Genomic DNA, 20,511 nt, shown 5'->3' on the forward strand with positions numbered 1-20,511 from the left:
GTAGAAAACTTTCTTCTTGCCCTAAATCTCTCTACCTCACTGTGTCAAATTCATCTGTTGTCTCTACTGTTCTCCCATCTCCACTAATCACTTGGAGCTCTTTGACTTCCTCTCTTTGCAACTTGACTTTCTCCAGTCCAACTTTCTTAACAGTGAGGTAATTTTTCTTGGTGATTTTAATGTTCACAACTCCAGCTGGCTTCCGTTTTCTAGTCACACTGGCCCAGCTGGTCGAGATTCTGAGGCTTTTGCAATTACTAATGACCTTGCACAGATTGTTCATTTACCTACAAGAATACCAGACAATCCTAACCATACAGCCAACATGCTTGCTCTTTTCTCACAAACAACCCTTCTAAGCACACAGTCGAAGTAAGAGGTCCTTTAGGCACCTCAGATCACAACTGGATGATTGTCTCTTCTCCAATGGAGCTTTTATATCATGGCTGTTCCCAACCTCATATTGTTTGGCATTACAAGAATGCAAAATGGGATGACCTGTGAGATTTCTTTTCCTTGGTCGGATTACTGTTTCAAAACTTCCGATGTTAACGTTTGCTCAGATCGTGTCAGTGAAATTATTCTTGCAGCAATGGAATCCTTTATCCTACACTCCACTTTAAAATCTCGTCCCTTATCTAAACCTTGGTTTTCCAATAAATGTGCTAAGGCTGTTCAAGAGAAGAACATCGCATATCGTAATTGGCTTGTTTCCAAATCTTCAGTTTCATTTTGTGTCTATACCAAAGCTCGCAACAATTATAAAGCAATTATTAATCAGTCCAAACTAGAGTTTGAACAGGCTAAGAGTAGAAAACTTGCTTCTTGCCCTAATGGTAGCCGAGCATTCTGGTCTCTTGCCAAAGCTATTGGCCGCAACTTTTTCCCATCTCTGCTCTCACCTCTGTCCAAACCAGATGGTTCTGTTGTCCCTTCAGCCAAGGATAAAGCTGACCTGCTAGCATCCCATTTTTCTTCCAACTCATGTAATAATGATTTTGATAAAACACCTCCCACCATGCTCCATTCAATGCCTCCTGTGGTCTTCTGTCAAAAGGATGTTAGAAGGATTTTGAAGAATCTTGATGCTAAGAAAGCTCCAGGTCCTGATGGTAAATCTCCACTTGTTCTCAAAACCTGTGCTCCTGAACTTCTGTTCTTTGCCACCTTTTTTCACTTTGTTATTCCAAAGGTGTTTTTCCTTCTGCTTGGAAATTTGCTAACATCCAGCCAGTTCCTAAAAAGGGTGACAAATCCCTCCCATCCAATTATCGTCCCATTGCAATTACTTCTACTCTTTCTAAAGTAATGGAGAAATCAATTAACCAACAACTCTTAAACTACCTAGAAACCTTCCGTCTGATCAACGATCGCCAGTATGGATTCCGTCAGTGTCGATCCACTGGTGATATTCTGGGTTATGTTACCTATTTATGGACTAATTCAATGGAAAAGTTTGGTGAAACACAAGCAGTTGCTCTTGACATCTCAAACGCTTTCGATCGTGTTTGGCATAAAGGTCTTCTAAACAAGCTTCCATCTTATGGTTTTCCAACTGTTTTTTGTAATTGTTTATCCAGTTTTCTCTCTGATCGCTCATTGAGGGTGATGGTAGGTGGCTCTTGTCTTCTAACTTCTCCACTAATGCCAGTGTCCCCAAAGGTTCAGTTCTTTTCCCCACTCTTTTCCTCTTGTATATTAATGACCTTCTTCCATTGACTGGAAATCCTATCCAAGTTTTGCCAATGATAGCACATTGCATTCCACTTTCCATTTTGAGAAACCTTGTCCTGCTGAATTAGCTTCTTCTCGAAAATCTGCTACCAATTCCTTAAATGCCGATCGCCAGGTAATTCTCCAGTGGGTCAAAGACAACTTGGTTGATTTCAATCCTTCTAAAACTCAGTCTTGTCTTATATCTCGCAAAAAAGATGCTTATGCTTATCTTTGGTAACACTCCAATTTCTTGGCAAAATGATATATCTCTTTTGGGGAATACCCTGACTTCTAATCTCTCTTGGCACAAGCATGTTACAAATATTGCTTCCTCTGCATTTAAAAAACTTGGTTTTCTCTTTCGTTCTTGGCATTACTTTTCTTCCAAACAACTGTTCACTCTATACAAATCGCAAATCCACCCTACCATGGAATATTGTTCCCACATCTGGGATGGTGCCCCCAAAACCTCTGTCAGGCTACTTGATTCCGTTCAGCAGTTAGGTTAATTAATGATTCATCTCTAACAGAGTCTCTCCACTTTCCAGATCCCTATGGATGTTTTCAGATATCTAGTGGAGTCAATCCATGTGAATGGTGGCCCAACACAGTATTAGGTAGGTGGTCACAATTCAGTGATCATGGATCACCACATCATTATAGCTCACTGCATTTTTATAATGCTTATTGTAAAAGTAATTTTTGAATATGTATAATTTGCTGCATACAATTAATAATTCCAAAACTAGGTTTCATCTTTTGCTGCCATCATTATATTTCTTTTGAATAATTAATAAACATATCTAAATCACAGAATTATGTGCTCTGCCTCAGAATATTATTTTTACACATGGAAATATATCCCTAAAATCTCTCTAAAAATTCATATCTCTTCAAAAGAGAGTGTTCGAGCTAATCTGGTATAGTAATGTCCTTAATGCTCGCAAAATTTTCTAGGCATGAAGAGCTTAATATTTTAGATCTGTTATTACTATTTCGGCATCCTCTTCCTTTCATAAACTCATTCTAACTCTTGCAATGCAAGGGTTAGAACAAGTTAATGAGAGGAGGATTATGAAACATATTTCAGCTACTTGCTTCTAAATCAGCATTTCTCAAAAGTGTGATCTGCACCCTGGTACTGATTATTTTTATTTATTATTTATTTTTTTTTTGGGAGGGCAGGGAGGTCATTAGAAAATATACAAATAATAACGTGATCCTATTATTGTCACACAGCAGTCATGAATGCAGCAAGTCACAAGAACTAGTTTTGCACTTATAAATGTGAAACTTGTTAGCATTAGCAGTGGCAAATGATGCAAGAAAGCAAGCTTATAAGCATCAGCCAAAAAAAAAAAAAACACGTCACCTCCCATTTCACCTATTCATTCCCTCCACTAGTTTGCCTAGTTCTTCTTTGAATTTATTTAAACTATCAGCTTCCACAACAGCAGACGGAAGTTTGTTCCAACAAACTTAGAGGAAATTTGATTGAGGTGTATAAAGTGTAGGCCATAAATCCAAATTATGGGGGAGAGATTTAGACTGGATTGCAGAATGTTTTCATGTAGTTAGCAAATTAATTATTGGAATAAGTGAAAATTCAAAGCTTAGCTGGATAGATACCTGTGTGAGGAGGAATTCAAGTAGGTGGTCTATTTATTTATATATTTTTTTGCTTGGTATAGCAAAAGTCCAGAGTTTCCTTGCCCCATGCAACTAATACTAAAATTGCTATGTGATTAAACAACATTAGTTCTATTCCTAGTTACTTAAAATCTCTAAAGTGAACACTAAGACAAGTGACTGATTGTTATATGATTTAATAAATAAAAAATGAAATTTTGTTTTATTTATTTATTTATTTATTTTTTGTGAGTGTATATTTTTGAGGCACAAAACAAAGTACTGAAAAAAGCTGGCCCCCAGCTATACAAAGTTTGGATCCTAACTATATTCAGGGCTCCATGTTCTAAGCTAAAGTAATAGAATTGCAGTGAATAGTCAGCATTGGTTCATCTTCAAACTTACTGAGCTACTTTTCTCATCCTGTTCAGTTATTCTTTCTAGACAATAAACAGAATGGAAATAAAATTAATTATTAATTGATGAGTTTGGTCTTTAACCATGAGTAGGTGTGGTATTTGGATAATATGTGTTTGTTCTTCTAATAGGTGTTAGGTGAAAGTGGTAGAACCATAAAAAAACTGTACTATTTGATGAGTGGATAAAGTTATGTGCATATATTTATTGTAAAACCATAAATATATCAGTATTATATGTTTATTAATTTAATTGCAATTTTGTTAGAATTTTATTGATTGTTGTATTTTGATATTGTTTTCTGTACTTCTCTTTTAGATTTTGCAAGGTTTAACATTGCAGGTTAATCCTGGAGAAACTGTAGCACTTGTTGGTACTAGTGGATGTGGGAAAAGCACTGTAATTCAGTTAATTCAAAGATTTTATGACCCTTACGAAGGAAAGGTATATGGGCATTTCCAGTAAATCTTTTTTTTTTTTTTTTTTAATTATTAAAAAATAATGGTTTAAATAAATAATCATCTGGTCCTAAATATTTTTGGCTTCTTATTGTAAATTTCCTTACAGTTGTATAAGTAACTTCATATGAAATATTAAATGCTAAAAATTCTTTATATAGATTTGTGATGATGCCTCTAATAAAGCCCTGACTATAAAACTAAAAAAAAAAAAAAAAGCACTTTTTTTTCCCCCTAAGATTAATGTTACCCTTTTGTCAGCAATACGGTATAACTACCCTTACATCTTTATCAGTGGTATTGCCATCTCATAAGAAGAACCCTGGACATGTTTGGCAAAACAAATTTTATCTTAATATAAATTTTGCTTTGTTTTCGGTCTGGTGCAACATAGGGACATAAATCATGCTATTATTAATCTTCTTAAGCTTCCCCTAGGCATGGAGTCTTTAACCTTTTTAGGTTTTATGATGATTTGGTATCTCTCATATTGCAGATAAAGGGTTGCTCAGATGAAAAATTATATGAAAATATGATTGTGGCTTCTGCCAAAAGAATTGATTGATCACATATTTCTCATCTTTGTCCCAATGGAACCTTATAAGTGGAAAAGTCAGACCTGTAAAGAGACTGTTCCTGTATCTCTCATCAGGAATATAAAGAGACTGTAAAGTGCTGCTCATCAGAACCGATTTTTAAGGTTTTCTCCATAAGGATGATAGTATATATGTTTTGTGGGGGAGGAGATACGAATTATTATGCAAAGGGCAGCCTTTTTGGGCAGAAGGCCTTGATTTTATTGACTACTTTAAATGTGCCATGTGTTGCAATATCTTAGAGCTTTTTCATTATATTGTTGAAATTCAGTCAATAGTGAGCTTTACTATAAAATTTAAATATCAGTCTCACTTTATCTGCATACTGTATGTTATGGAGGACTCCCTTGGTGATGTGGTGGATGGATGTTTCTACTGAATATTTGTGTTTTGTGCTTGATTCATTTAAATATAATGATGACTCATCCCCTAAGAACTGTGTGGTTGAGAAATTATTTGATACTTTATTAATATTGAGTAAAATATTGCGTGCCATAAGTCTGTAACATCTTGCACCAGTTATGCACATCTAGCTTTCTTAAACACTCTTCTCCATAACTTCTTAGTACCAGTTAATTCTTCCACAGCAGTTCTCTTCATAATCCTTCTTTATATGGTGAGAATTTTTTTTTTTGGCTGTTAACAATAGATTATCTGGTGTTATTCTGGATATTTCCTTCTTATGTATAACAGACATTGGTTATTCTCATCCATGTATAATTCTGTGAAATGGCACACCAGTAACTCTTGTCTATTTAAAAGGAGGCAGCGAGGAGGTAAAGCTAACATTTCAAAAGCCACTTTGCTCCTTCTGAGCCGGTTGACTAGTAACAGGCTTACAAAGTACAATACCCAATCGACCCACATGAGGTGTAAAACACAAACACCTGATGCACTGTTATTGTGTTTTGTATACCTGTTATTAGGGGTAGATAAATATATATTACCCTGCAAATAAAATGCCTTTTATTTGCAGGGTAATATGAGAGATCAGTAGAGGCTGATGTCCTAGATTCTTACAGCCATATAAGCTATCAGAATACACTTTTGCAACATACTGTATATCTGGTTGAAGGAGCTCTGCAAGTTCTCTTGTTGACAAGATAGTGATATTTTCAGCTTGTTATGTAACAAAGTATACAGTAATAGCCATATAGTGCAAGGGAGTCAGAGACTTTTGTTCTAATGACTGGAAAAAAAAAAAAACAGTAGATAAGAAAATACAAATTATTTGCTTCGCTCCTCACATAGATAACTATCCAGTTGGTCTTTGAATTTATTCAAAATGTCACCCACGACTACCTGCATAGGCAACTTGTTCCAGCAATGAACGACGTGCTTTCTACAATTTAGTCTAAACCTCTTCCCCAGTAATTTGAATTTCTACCTCCCTATTTCTACAGGATAATTAGCATTAGCATTAGTAGATGCATACGATGCAAGAAAGCAAGCTTATGCAGCATCAGCCAAAAAAAAAAAAAAAAAAAAAGTTTGATAAATCACTGATAGAACACCATGTGCTTTCCTGGCTGCTTGTTTACACTGATCAGTGAACTTCATAACTGCCTGTATTATAACTCCCAGATTCCTTTCTTTCTCTACTGTTTTTAATTCAACCCCACCAAGTGTGTAATTTATTTTGGGGTTGCTATTCACCAAGTGCTATTCACCTTGCATTTTGCTGCATTAAAATATCTTCCACTTTTCCAACCATTCTTGCAGCCTGTTAAGTCATCCTGAAGGAGTGGTGCTTGGTATTGATCATTAATTACTATACCAATCTTTATGTTGTCTGCAAATTTTGACATCAAGCCTTCTATCCCATCGTCGATGTAATTTATGAAAATTGGAAACAACAGTGGTCTAAGAACCAATCCCTAGCAGATCTCACATCTGACTTTACACGAGGCTGAAGAATATCCATTAGTCACAACCCTCTGCTTTCTGTTTTGCAGCCAGCCAGCAGCCCATCTTAGAATTTTTCCCATAATCCCAACATGTTCCAGCTTATACAGTAACCTCTCACGAGGGACTGAGTCATATGCCTTGCTAAAATCCAAATAAACTATGTCAAAATTGTTCCTACATCCAGATCATGATGTAGGAACTTAAACTTAGTAAACATGATTTTTTCTTAACAAAACCATGTTGTGTGTTATTCAGAATGCCATATCTATGTGAATGTCCCTGAATTGCACTCAATCATTGTTTCTAAGATTTTCCCTACTACCGAAGTTGGACTAACTGGTCTGCAGCTACCAACTTCATTCTTAGAACTGCCTTTATGTATTGGTGATATGTTGGCACTTCCCCAATCCAAAGGAATCTCTCTTGAGTCCAAAGATGCCCTCATAATTAACTTCAGTGGTTCAGTACACTTCCTGGTGGCTGTCAGAATCTAGGATGCCAAGCCTCGTCAGGAAATTTGGGCAATTATAGAAAAAATTGTGTTAGTACAGTTTAGTTTTATATTATTTTCATGTAACAAAAAGGACAAAATTCCTGATGTTATTAATTCTTTATACATGAATGCTTTTAAATACTAATTTGCTCTTATTTTGACTGGGTTGTCCAAAATTAGAATGAAACTGTTAAAAATCAAATCAGAATTTAAAAAAAAATCACAAAATAAATTTGGTAAAAATCGTATTTTTATTTGTTTTTTTTTGATGAAATTAATATACTCTGTATCTATTTATTTATTAGTCAGTTCACTATCATCAATTTATGGATTTAAACTTCGACTTTTATAAGCCCAAAACAGGCAACTGATACCGACATGTGCAATTTTCTCCTCAGATTTTCTAAGCTATTTATTTTTACTGCTGCTTATTATAAATTGTGTCTGTAAGTACATGAAAACAGATAAGAGATGGCAGTGCACACTGGAAGATTTTGAGACAACTTGTATGTTGAGACAACTTCAAATTTTTTTTTCCATTATTGGTAAACCAAGGCTTACAATATATATAATATATACACCTAAGCAGTATATAATATATACTGAACACATTATTTGAAGCAGTATATATTATATACTGCTTAGGTGTATATATTATATATATTGTAAGCCTTGGTTTACCAATAATGGAAAAAAAAATAATAATAAATAAAATTCTGGGATATTATACAAAAAAAAAAAAAAAAACTAGGTTAGCTAAATTTAGCAGTTATTTATTCGAATAAAACAGAAGCGGGCAATAAATGTTTTAAGAAGGTGCGCAAAAGGTCAAGGATCGATTCCTCGAAAAGGCCGTTTTCCTGGAAATGGTCAAGCCAGGAATTATACGGTGAAACAAACAGAAAGGGTTTTAGATGGTCAAGGATCGGATTAAAGAGGATTAAACAAGAAAAAGGGGAGGAGAAATGGGAGAACATTTTTGAGATATAAGGTTTTTGAGATATAAGGTTTTTCCCGCTTCTACAATATTTTGTAGAAGCGGGAAAATAGGGCAATTTTAGGTGAATTTGAAGTGATGTTTTTAGGGAGTTGTGGAAGTCAAATGGGATATGGAGAAGTGTAGTCGCATGTAGGAGCAGCTGCAGAGAATTTTAGAGCCATGGTCTTAGCTAGTGATGTGGGTTGAAGTTAAGTTAGAGGGAAAAGAGTGGATCAACTTTCGAAATGTGGGTGAATGTCGGGTCCAAAAGAAAGTTTTCATAAAGTTATGAGGAACATTTTGGAAGCTTCAGGAATAAGAGAAAGGGTTGGAGATCCGGAGATAAGAAGGGAAAAAGCATAAGAGGCTCAAGAAGATTTGAAATGGAAGAAATACTGTGCTTAGCAAACTGGTCTATCCTGACAAACAAAGAAGGGAACTGTAAGTAGAAATTTTTCTAAAGGACATTCCTCGAACTATTGTCCTGAGGAATAATAATAATTTGCAAAAAAAGAGCCCCTTAAGAGGCAATCGGTGTTCCTAAAAACCCTTGACTTTGTACAAAATAGTAATTAAAAATGGAATGAGTAAACTCTAGGAAGAAAGGTACTTTATGGTGATTGCAAGGGCAGTCCCTAGACCATAAATGAATAGAAATTTTGTTGTGTGATGAATAGTAGCTTGGATTTACTATGAATAATTGCTTGTATAATTTTAGTATGATTAGCATATATAGAACTAGTACTTCATTGAAATTTATATTGTGAAACTCCATTAGTGTAAATTGTGTAATGAATGTTTTATTAAAAATTCCTTAACCATTACTAGTGTCTGGAGTGAGTTGTGTCACCCGACTTAGTTTTCTAACCAGATTTGGAACTTCCATTAGCAGTCAGAGGCCCTAAATCAAACACTGATTAAAGTAGGAAATATTGGCTTTAGCTAGCTAAATTTTTAGCAATAGACTTTAGCAGAGAGAAAAAGAGAATGCCTACAATATATTTACTTAATATATACATGTACTTACTCCACGAAGCCCACACATGAAAAGCACACTCGTGAAAAGATTAATGTTCTTAAAACATTTTCTGTGCTTGAGGTTGCTTAATCTCTTTTATTTTTATATCCAAGAAAAAAATATACAGTGCAGCCTTGATGTACAGCACTTGTTCATATCAAAGTTTCGGATATAATGTAAGCAAACTCTGTACCTCACAGATGGGAACCAACTACTGCAATGATTTCCAAAGTGTGGACCACTGAGCTGTTCTATTCTCTTTTGTGTATTGCTCAACGAGATGATCATATCTTTATAAAGAACAGCAGTTAAGTTTCTCCCCTGTCTCACTTCAATTAGAGATGAAATAAAAAATACATCAACACAATGTTAATTGCACATGGGACACTTGCAAAACTAAACGTTTTTCTCTGAGAGGAGAACCAGTTGCCATTTTGTTAGTTGAGATATATTTAGAAATTTAAAAATTGTTGTAAATGACAATATGTGATATTGTCATTTACAAGGAAATTGCATGTCAATTTCCATTCTACATGTGAAATCACATGCAGAACAGCAAAAACTGCTAAAGGCATAGTGCAAAATGTGCACAAATTGATGAAAAAGTTAAAAAGTGTATTTTTATAAATTGTTGCAACTGTCTGCAGTTAAGCGTTCTCCATAATTATATTTACAATACTGTAAAGTTTACTTATGTTGTTTAAAACCCAAATTAGTATCCTTGAGAGTGTGGGAGTACGGAGTCTTATGGTCTGATCTGATCCAGAATATAATCCAGCCAAATTACACTATTTTCTATGGAAAGTGATTTTCAGAAATAAATACCTTAATCGTGGAATTGTTATAAAAAATTGACAGTTGTGAAATTTTATTTATTTTTTAATTGTATGAAGCATTACTGCTTAACATTTTTAAAACACAGCATTTTAAACAAAACTACGGTAATAGTGCATTTGCCATTTAAAATGTTTAATCCATTTTGTGTACTGATGCCCAAATACATGCAAATGAAATTTGCTTATATAAAAATGCATGCTGGTTAAACTTTATTTTCAGCTATAATGTGCTTCACTTATAACATGGGTGTTAAAGTTGTCCTGGACAACTGCATTATTATTGAGGATGTATACTGTATATTAATTCAGATTTTATGGAAAAATATCATATCTGAATGTGAATTTTTATGTTTATATTTAGGCATGCTTGCAGATCCATTTAAATATATAAATTATGAATTATTCTTAGATATGTATAGATGGGGAAGATATAACAGATTTAAACGTTGGCTGGTTGAGGGATCATATTGGAGTAGTAGGACAGGAACCTATTCTGTTTGCTACATCTATTGCTGAAAATATTCGTTATGGTAATGCGGCTGCTACTCAAGAAGACATAGAAAGAGCTGCCAGGGCGGCAAATGCATATGATTTTATTGCAAACCTGCCAAAAGTAAGTATAGATTGCTTCTGTTGTTCTGTTTTCATGTCAAGTCACCAATTGGTGAAATGATGCATTATAAATTTCTGATTAAATCTTCAAATAAATTGGAAAAAAAATATATATATTATTTGGTTTTGGATATTTAATTGTTTTAATTTTATTTTTTTATTTGGGCTGCACAGGAAAAACTTAAATCTAGGTTTCACAACTTTTAATTAAACTTGTTATTTTTGTAAGCAAGATTTAAATGCTTTATGTTGGCAATGTGTTTGGTGAACTTTAACTAAAATTTAAATGTATTGCTAAAACATTTCTTGGTACAATATACCAAGTAAATACATTCACTGTCAAGGTGTTTTTTTATATCCATAACTAGCTGTGGTGCCCATCTTTGTGCTGGTCACAGCAGTAAAATCTCAATGTGTTCAAACAGTTTCATTTGAGAGAAATATTTACTATATGACTTCTGTCACTCTGTGATAACACTTTCATCTAAATGCCTTTAAAAATAACACCCAAATGCTCACCCTTAGTATTTGTGTTTTATGTCCCTAATTTTTATGGTCTTGGAGCTATGAATTGATGTGACATTGATAATTGTTTTATAACCACAAATAAATTACTGTGTATCAATATGACATATTGATATAATTTCAAATTTTAGTTACTTGTAAATGACAGATAATTTAAATATTCATAACAGCTAATTTAAATTGCTGTTATGAATGAAATGTATAAGGCTTGAATTAGAAGTATGGATGTTAAACTGTATTTATCAAAAAAATTGAAAAATTTAATGCAATCTCTCAGCATGCTGACCTAAATCAAATGTGTGGAATAAGTTTGATGTGCAGACAATGAATACCATTTAAAATTCATATTCTTTATTGATCTTCATCAGTAATCTGAACAGCAAAGTTGGTGTAAAAGCAATAGCTTTGACACCAACCTTGTTTTTCAGTCTTACAGTTTGACATTTATATATGATAAGAATATTATCTTATGTCAAGTTTAGAAGGGAAAGTGACAATATTAATTAATTTTGTCTGTTCTTCTTAATTGTTGGTACATTTGCAACCTTACTTTGGATAGTACTTAAATGAGAAATGGATAATAAATACTAAATTAATTTACTAGTTTTTTCTTTAAAAAATTCCAAAAAAAAACTCCCTGTAGCATTGTGCTTTGTAAATACTCCCTAGCATGATATTACACAAAAGTTAAAATTTCATAAAACAACATAAACAACATATACTTCACTGAGTGGGATCAGTGAAGTGACGTAATATTACATTATTTCAGTTCCAATGTGCTGGAAATGATTCTTAAATTGAAAAAAAAATAATAATAAAATAAATAAAAGACATGTGAAACCTAGGAATTATTTAGTAATCATCTAGTTAGAATGCTAAAGCTGAAAGGCCTGAGATTGTTTTACAAGGTAAGAGGCAATGAACATTATCAAAGGGAAGTTTGAATCAAGAATAGCACACTTCTCAAAAGCTTACAGTGTAGTATAGTTTGGATGCAATATAGTTTGGCACTGGCATATTATATTTAGAAGATTCCATTGAAATCTAAATATAGTCTCTAAAATAAAGGATTAACTGCTGAAGTGACATAACCAAGCACAAGCTGGGTGTTTCTAATGCTGGCAAGATTCTTTAGCACTATAAATAAATATATGAGCAGATGGAGTGGGTGAGGTTAGCACCGAATGAATTTTTTTTCATTCAGTGCTAATCTCACTATTTTATTTACTCTTGAGAAGTCAGTCCTAGGATGCATTGTGTACTTTCATAAGTTCTTTCCAAAATATTCCTTTTAATTTATTGTAATCCAGCAAAATACACATTGTTGTAATTTCTGCATTTATAACCCTTCATGTACACTTTTATATACATTAAATGTATTATATAATGAAAAATCTGTTATATTGAACTTGCTTGAACTTGCTTTATACTTTACTATAATTCCAAATTTGTAATCAGATAATATGAGGATATACCATTCTTTTGGTTATAAAAATTTTTCCATTGGGCTTTTAACAATAATTACTACATCTGATAGAGTTTTTTAAGTTATATATTTATAGAATATGAATATAGAATTTTAATAATATGTTTAAATTATACATTTAGATTTATTTTATCTCTAAAATGGCTCCTATGCTGTTTCATTAATTTTACTATCTTTCTTTATGCTCATGAATACACTAGTAAAAGAAAATTTAATGGATGGATAATTTTTTTAACTTATATACAAACTACCTTTTTGCTTTAGAAATTTGATACAGTAGTTGGTGAAAGAGGTACACAGTTAAGTGGAGGACAGAAGCAAAGGATAGCTATTGCCAGAGCTTTAGTTCGAAATCCAAAAATCTTATTATTAGATGAAGCAACTTCGGCTTTAGATACAGAAAGTGAGGCTGTTGTACAGGCTGCTTTAGATGAAGTAAGTAACATTGAGTAGTCCCATTATTTAAAATAACTTGCATTTATAATTTCAATATTTAGTTCTTTATTAAGTGAAGCCCAGAATAATTCTAAGAAACTAATTAGAATTTAAAAAATTTTCTTCTATTTTTATTTCTAGGCTAGGGAAGGTCGAACAACTGTTGTAGTAGCCCATCGTTTGTCTACTATTCGGACAGCAGACAAAATAGTTGTAATGTCTGAGGGCACTGTGAAAGAGAGTGGAACTCATAATGACCTAATGGAGAAAAAAGGACTTTATTTCCAGCTAGTAGAAGCCCAGGTAATGTAGTAATTCTTTAACCAAATTTCGGCTTTGATCACCACCCTTACATTATTTGATTAGGCTATCAGTTCAAGGATTATGAATAGAGGTGATACCCTTTACTTAATTTAGTACTTCCTAATAGTTTAATGTAAAATTTCAGGGGTTCTTTCCCCTCTCCCACATGAAAATGTTATAATTGTTAGCTCTCTCTCTCTCTCTCTCTCTCTCTCTCTCTCTCTCTCCCTCCCTCCCTCCCTCCCCCTCCCCCACTTTCCTAAACAAACCCAGTCTGCCCATTTCACACAGTTAGGATTCTCATTGCCTTCAGTTGGTTCTGCCATACCTTCCCATTTCATCGTTATCGGTTTCAGATATATGAACTACCTTCTGTTACTTCTCACTGTTATTTAATATTGTAGAATATGAATAGCATGAATATGAAAGAGTGATAGAATATGATTTTTTTTGGAAGTTAAACTGATTTGGTTAGATATTTTTCGTTTCTTTTTCTTTGCTGTCTTTCTGATAACTGTGAATTGCATATGAGGCTTTTTTAAGTAATGATGATATGTAATTATGTAATAACTGATACATCTCAATTGAAATATTTTTGTTAATGTCTTAATAGTATATATTTTTTAATTTCGTGATTTATTTAGCAAGCTGAGCAGAAAAATGACGATGATGATGAAGATGGCAATAAGGTACCGCCTAGCTTAGAAAAAACAGATGTTAGACGGCAACTTAGCATCATTAGCACTGGTTCAGTTTGTTCAGATGATATTCCATCATCATTAAGAGAGAGTGCAGGCCAAACATTTTCTTTTACCAAAGTAAAGATTCAAACACCTGTAAGTTTATACTCCATTTGTTTAACATTGAGTTTAAACACAAAAATGGGAATATGTTGTGTATAGCAGTTTTCATGTGTTTGGGTTTGTGTTGATTAAGTGTTCTTTCCAATGCTGCATTTTTAAGGCAATACCAATGATTATTTTGTAGCATTTAAAAAATCATAAATTTTTTTCTTTTTTTTTGATGTAGTAATCATAACTTGGGACTTTTTTTTAGACTAGAAATTTGTGGTATGAGTAGTAAGAAACAAGAATGGATATAGTTAAAAAGATTTATGTTCATTGTGAATATACTTTTTTATATTAGCAAATAAGAATTAATTGGCTAAATTAAAAATAAGAATAAATAACAGAATATCAGTCAAACTTTTTTCTCTAATGTACTTATGGTATATTTCAAACATTTTTGTTTTCTAGAATTTCTAAAATATTGAAGCACACAAAATTTAACATAACGAAACAGGCCTACGCGCTCTGGATTCATTGAGGAATTTATTGTAGCTTAAACACAGAGCGTACAGATAAAGCAGAAATATATGAGCTTTCGGCTATATGGTAGCCTTCGTCAGAATTAAAATACATGAATGGCAGTTGGAATGAAGATGTGCACTGCCAGGTGCGTGAGACGCGAGGTTTAATTGTTTGTTGACGTCTGTGGCTGTGACGCATGATGACGTGGCCAGCGCTTGTCCAATGACAGAACTACTGACTCTGTGATCGGGTTGACTTGGTAACCACTGTTCCTGTTTAAGGATTTATCCGAAGATTTTATATTTAATGATTCCAACCAGGTACGCTTTAGGTAATGGTGGGATCTGTCTACCACCACGACATCGCGGTGTGGGTCGATGTCGTGGTGGGTTGTCCAGACATGTTCGGCGATAGCTGAGTGTTCTATATCCGCTAAACGGATCGCTCTTTTGTGCTCCGAGAGACGTTTCTCGAGTCGACGTCCAGTCTCTCCGAAGTAGCAGCTGGTGCAGTCACGGCAAGAGATGCGGTAGACTAAACCGCTCTGCAGAAGGGTGGGGACAGGTGTTTTCACGTTGGAAATGAAAGAACGCAGTTTCCTGCCTGGGAGCTGGATGCACTTTATTCCGTGCGTTCTCAGGATTCTGCCGATCTGTTGTGACAGGTTGGGGTAGTATGGGATGAATGCCCTTGTGGATGGCTCGTCACTGTTGGTGTTGTAGCTGGTCGTCACGATGTCACGTGTCTGTAGATCACACCTGTCGAGGACGTCAATGGGGTAGCCACACCTCGTAAGGTCTACTTTGACCCTAGTGACCTCTTTGCGTCTTTCATCAGCGGAGCTGGAGTGTGTCCAGGCGCGAGTAAGCAAGGTTCGGGCCGTGGAGAGGAGGTGGCCTCGCGCGTGTGCTGACCGGAAGTTGGTAAACTGGCCAGCACACATGGGCTTACGATAAACTGTAGTCCTCAGGTATGTGCCTTCACGTCGGACAAGTGTGTCTAAGTATGGTAAAGAGTTGTTCGACTCCAGCTCAATCGTGAATTTTATGAAGGGCGATAGTGAGTTGAGGTATGATAGAAGTCGCTGACCTGAGTCTCTAGGGATGACCACGAACACATCGTCAACATAGCGACACCAAAAGGCGATGTGATCAGGTGCGTGTGCAAACGCACGTCCCTCTAACTCCTCCATCACGATGTTTGCTGTGACTGAGCTGACCGGGGAACCCATGGCCGTGCCATGTATCTGCTGGTAGACTGAGTCATTAAATATGATCGCACCCCCTGTTAAGCACAGCCTGAGGGCGGTGGAAATGTCATCGGGTGTGAGACCAGTTCTTTCGTTGAGGGTTCTATCATTGTCCAAGAGTTGTTTTGCACAAGAAATGGCAAGTTCCACAGGGATGGAGGTAAAGAGCGATATGACGTCGAACGATGCCATAACTTGATTCTGCGAGATGGATACAGTGCGAATCCTCTTTATGAATTCAACACTGTTGGAAACGGTGTGGGTGGTCTTGCCAACCAGAGGAGAAAGAAGTCTCGAGACAAATTTAGACAACTCGTAAGTCGGTGATCCACAGCAGGATACAATTGGCCTCAGTGGTGTGTCTTCTTTGTGCACTTTCGGTAGGCCGTAAAACCGTGGGATCTGACATCCGGAAGCACGGAGGTGATTACGGGTTGACTGTGTGATCTTCCCTTGTTTCAGTCAACTGTTGACGAGGATATTCACCTCTGATTCCCATCGTTCTAAAACTCTGTTGGGGTTGATGGTCAGGGGTTTGTATACAGTAGTATCCCGTAAAAGTAGTAGCGCTTTCGCCATGTAATCAGTGTGATCCATTACAACCGTACGGCGGCCTTTGTCTGCCGGTAGAATGACGATGGACGAATCCTGTTTCAATGCCTTGAGGGCAGAGAACTGTGTACGGTTGAGGTTAGAAGAGACGGGGCGAGCACGGTGTAGAACTGCTGCAGTCTTCAAGCGGATTGTGTTGGCTACATCTTCTGGGAGGCGTGATAAGCTGGCTTCCACACCTAAGGCGATGTCGGTGATCGGCGGGTGCTTAGGAAGAACGGCAAACGTCATGCCAAGAGTCAATAAGTTTACTTGGTCCGCAGATAACTGTTTGCTGCTTAGGTTCAATACGAAGTCCGTGGAATTAGTGAGAGGGGTATTACATTGGCTGCGCAATTGACGGGATTCATTAATCAAATTACAAAACTTACGTTTCTGTCGGGTACAATAAAGAACTGATTCTCTGATGGCCTGGTGACATAAAGTGTTGACCACATCGGTGTAAACGGGATCGGGAATCAGAGTCTTAAGGTCGGCTAGTAGGGTTGCCTTGCTCGCTGAAGCACGTTGTATGTCATGATGGAGGCAGCCGATCCATATACGTAGGGTTTTGAGGCCGAAGTTCCGACAGGCACGTCTCATGCGCTCATTAGAAAACGGTTGTTTGTAGCGAAACCCTTTCGGTATAATCTCGTTAGCTTTGGTGAAAATTTTGGTGAAACAAAAGCGGTTGTTCTTAACATTTCAACGGCTTTTGATCGTGTTTCGCATAAAGGTATTCTAAATAAGGATCCATCTTCTGGACTGTCGACTGATTTTTTTAAAATTGGGAATCTAGTTTTCTCTCTCGGAGCACAAAAGAGCGATCCGTTTAGCGGATATAGAACACTCAGCTATCGCCGAACATGTCTGGACAACCCACCACGACATCGACCCACACCGCGATGTCGTGGTGGTAGACAGATCCCACCATTACCTAAAGCGTACCTGGTTGGAATCATTAAATATAAAATCTTCGGATAAAATCCTTAAACAGGAACAGTGGTTACCAAGTCAACCCGATCACAGAGTCAGTAGTTCTGTCATTGGACAAGCGCTGGCCACGTCATCATGCGTCACAGCCACAGACGTCAACAAACAATTAAACCTCGCGTCTCACGCACCTGGCAGTGCACATCTTCATTCCAACTGCCATTCATGTATTTTAATTCTGACGAAGGCTACCATATAGCCGAAAGCTCATATATTTCTGCTTTATCTGTACGCTCTGTGTTTAAGCTACAATAAATTCCTCAATGAATCCAGAGCGCGTAGGCCTGTTTCGTTATGTTCGTACTATTCTTGGCCAACCAGCATACGACATGGTCGTGAGACTACAGAAAGATTTTATCTTCATAGCCCGTAGTAGACAACACCTGAGGTTTGTGCATAGGTGCAAAGCTAACGAGATTATACCGAAAGGGTTTCGCTACAAACAACCGTTTTCTAATGAGCGCATGAGACGTGCCTGTCGGAACTTCGGCCTCAAAACCCTACGTATATGGATCGGCTGCCTCCATCATGACATACAACGTGCTTCAGCGAGCAAGGCAACCCTACTAGCCGACCTTAAGACTCTGATTCCCGATCCCGTTTACACCGATGTGGTCAACACTTTATGTCACCAGGCCATCAGAGAATCAGATCTTTATTGTACCCGACAGAAACGTAAGTTTTGTAATTTGATTAATGAATCCCGTCAATTGCGCAGCCAATGTAATACCCCTCTCACTAATTCCACGGACTTCGTATTGAACCTAAGCAGCAAACAGTTATCTGCGGACCAAGTAAACTTATTGACTCTTGGCATGACGTTTGCCGTTCTTCCTAAGCACCCGCCGATCACCGACATCGCCTTAGGTGTGGAAGCCAGCTTATCACGCCTCCCAGAAGATGTAGCCAACACAATCCGCTTGAAGACTGCAGCAGTTCTACACCGTGCTCGCCCCGTCTCTTCTAACCTCAACCGTACACAGTTCTCTGCCCTCAAGGCATTGAAACAGGATTCGTCCATCGTCATTCTACCGGCAGACAAAGGCCGCCGTACGGTTGTAATGGATCACACTGATTACATGGCGAAAGCGCTACTACTTTTACGGGATACTACTGTATACAAACCCCTGACCATCAACCCCAACAGAGTTTTAGAACGATGGGAATCAGAGGTGAATATCCTCGTCAACAGTTGGCTGAAACAAGGGAAGATCACACAGTCAACCCGTAATCACCTCCGTGCTTCCGGATGTCAGATCCCACGGTTTTACGGCCTACCGAAAGTGCACAAAGAAGACACACCACTGAGGCCAATTGTATCCTGCTGTGGATCACCGACTTACGAGTTGTCTAAATTTGTCTCGAGACTTCTTTCTCCTCTGGTTGGCAAGACCACCCACACCGTTTCCAACAGTGTTGAATTCATAAAGAGGATTCGCACTGTATCCATCTCGCAGAATCAAGTTATGGCATCGTTCGACGTCATATCGCTCTTTACCTCCATCCCTGTGGAACTTGCCATTTCTTGTGCAAAACAACTCTTGGACAATGATAGAACCCTCAACGAAAGAACTGGTCTCACACCCGATGACATTTCCACCGCCCTCAGGCTGTGCTTAACAGGGGGTGCGATCATATTTAATGACTCAGTCTACCAGCAGATACATGGCACGGCCATGGGTTCCCCGGTCAGCTCAGTCACAGCAAACATCGTGATGGAGGAGTTAGAGGGACGTGCGTTTGCACACGCACCTGATCACATCGCCTTTTGGTGTCGCTATGTTGACGATGTGTTCGTGGTCATCCCTAGAGACTCAGGTCAGCGACTTCTATCATACCTCAACTCACTATCGCCCTTCATAAAATTCACGATTGAGCTGGAGTCGAACAACTCTTTACCATACTTAGACACACTTGTCCGACGTGAAGGCACATACCTGAGGACTACAGTTTATCGTAAGCCCATGTGTGCTGGCCAGTTTACCAACTTCCGGTCAGCACACGCGCGAGGCCACCTCCTCTCCACGGCCCGAACCTTGCTTACTCGCGCCTGGACACACTCCAGCTCCGCTGATGAAAGACGCAAAGAGGTCACTAGGGTCAAAGTAGACCTTACGAGGTGTGGCTACCCCATTGACGTCCTCGACAGGTGTGATCTACAGACACGTGACATCGTGACGACCAGCTACAACACCAACAGTGACGAGCCATCCACAAGGGCATTCATCCCATACTACCCCAACCTGTCACAACAGATCGGCAGAATCCTGAGAACGCACGGAATAAAGTGCATCCAGCTCCCAGGCAGGAAACTGCGTTCTTTCATTTCCAACGTGAAAACACCTGTCCCCACCCTTCTGCAGAGCGGTTTAGTCTACCGCATCTCTTGCCGTGACTGCACCAGCTGCTACTTCGGAGAGACTGGACGTCGACTCGAGAAACGTCTCTCGGAGCACAAAAGAGCGATCCGTTTAGCGGATATAGAACACTCAGCTATCGCCGAACATGTCTGGACAACCCACCACGACATCGACCCACACCGCGATGTCGTGGTGGTAGACAGATCCCACCATTACCTAAAGCGTACCTGGTTGGAATCATTAAATATAAAATCTTCGGATAAATCCTTAAACAGGAACAGTGGTTACCAAGTCAACCCGATCACAGAGTCAGTAGTTCTGTCATTGGACAAGCGCTGGCCACGTCATCATGCGTCACAGCCACAGACGTCAACAAACAATTAAACCTCGCGCCTCACGCACCTGGCAGTGCACATCTTCATTCCAACTGCCATTCATGTATTTTAATTCTGACGAAGGCTACCATATAGCCGAAAGCTCATATATTTCTGCTTTATCTGTACGCTCTGTGTTTAAGCTACAATAAATTCCTCACACAAAATTTAAAAACGCATCATTTAAAATATTTTTTAATGAAATAGTTTTAACTGAAAAATT

The 20,511-nt window shown here is 37.4% G+C and overlaps 1 protein-coding gene across 1 annotated transcript in view; it reads left to right on the forward strand.

The window, feature by feature from the left end:
* The window catches only part of LOC150090691 (ATP-dependent translocase ABCB1-like), a 125,549-nt gene that overhangs the window by 70,708 nt on the left and 34,330 nt on the right, over nt 1-20,511 (forward strand). Inside the window, exons 11-15 of the mRNA XM_090379448.1 lie at nt 4,081-4,206; nt 10,460-10,663; nt 12,938-13,108; nt 13,250-13,411; nt 14,056-14,247. Coding sequence (XP_090235574.1) covers nt 4,081-4,206; nt 10,460-10,663; nt 12,938-13,108; nt 13,250-13,411; nt 14,056-14,247 — 855 coding nt within the window. The remainder of the gene's footprint in view (nt 1-4,080; nt 4,207-10,459; nt 10,664-12,937; nt 13,109-13,249; nt 13,412-14,055; nt 14,248-20,511) is intronic.

The sequence above is a fragment of the Mastigoproctus giganteus genome, chromosome 1 (assembly GCF_048544385.1).
Source record: "Mastigoproctus giganteus isolate SK-2022 chromosome 1, ASM4854438v1, whole genome shotgun sequence".
Lineage (NCBI taxonomy): Eukaryota > Metazoa > Arthropoda > Arachnida > Uropygi > Thelyphonidae > Mastigoproctus > Mastigoproctus giganteus.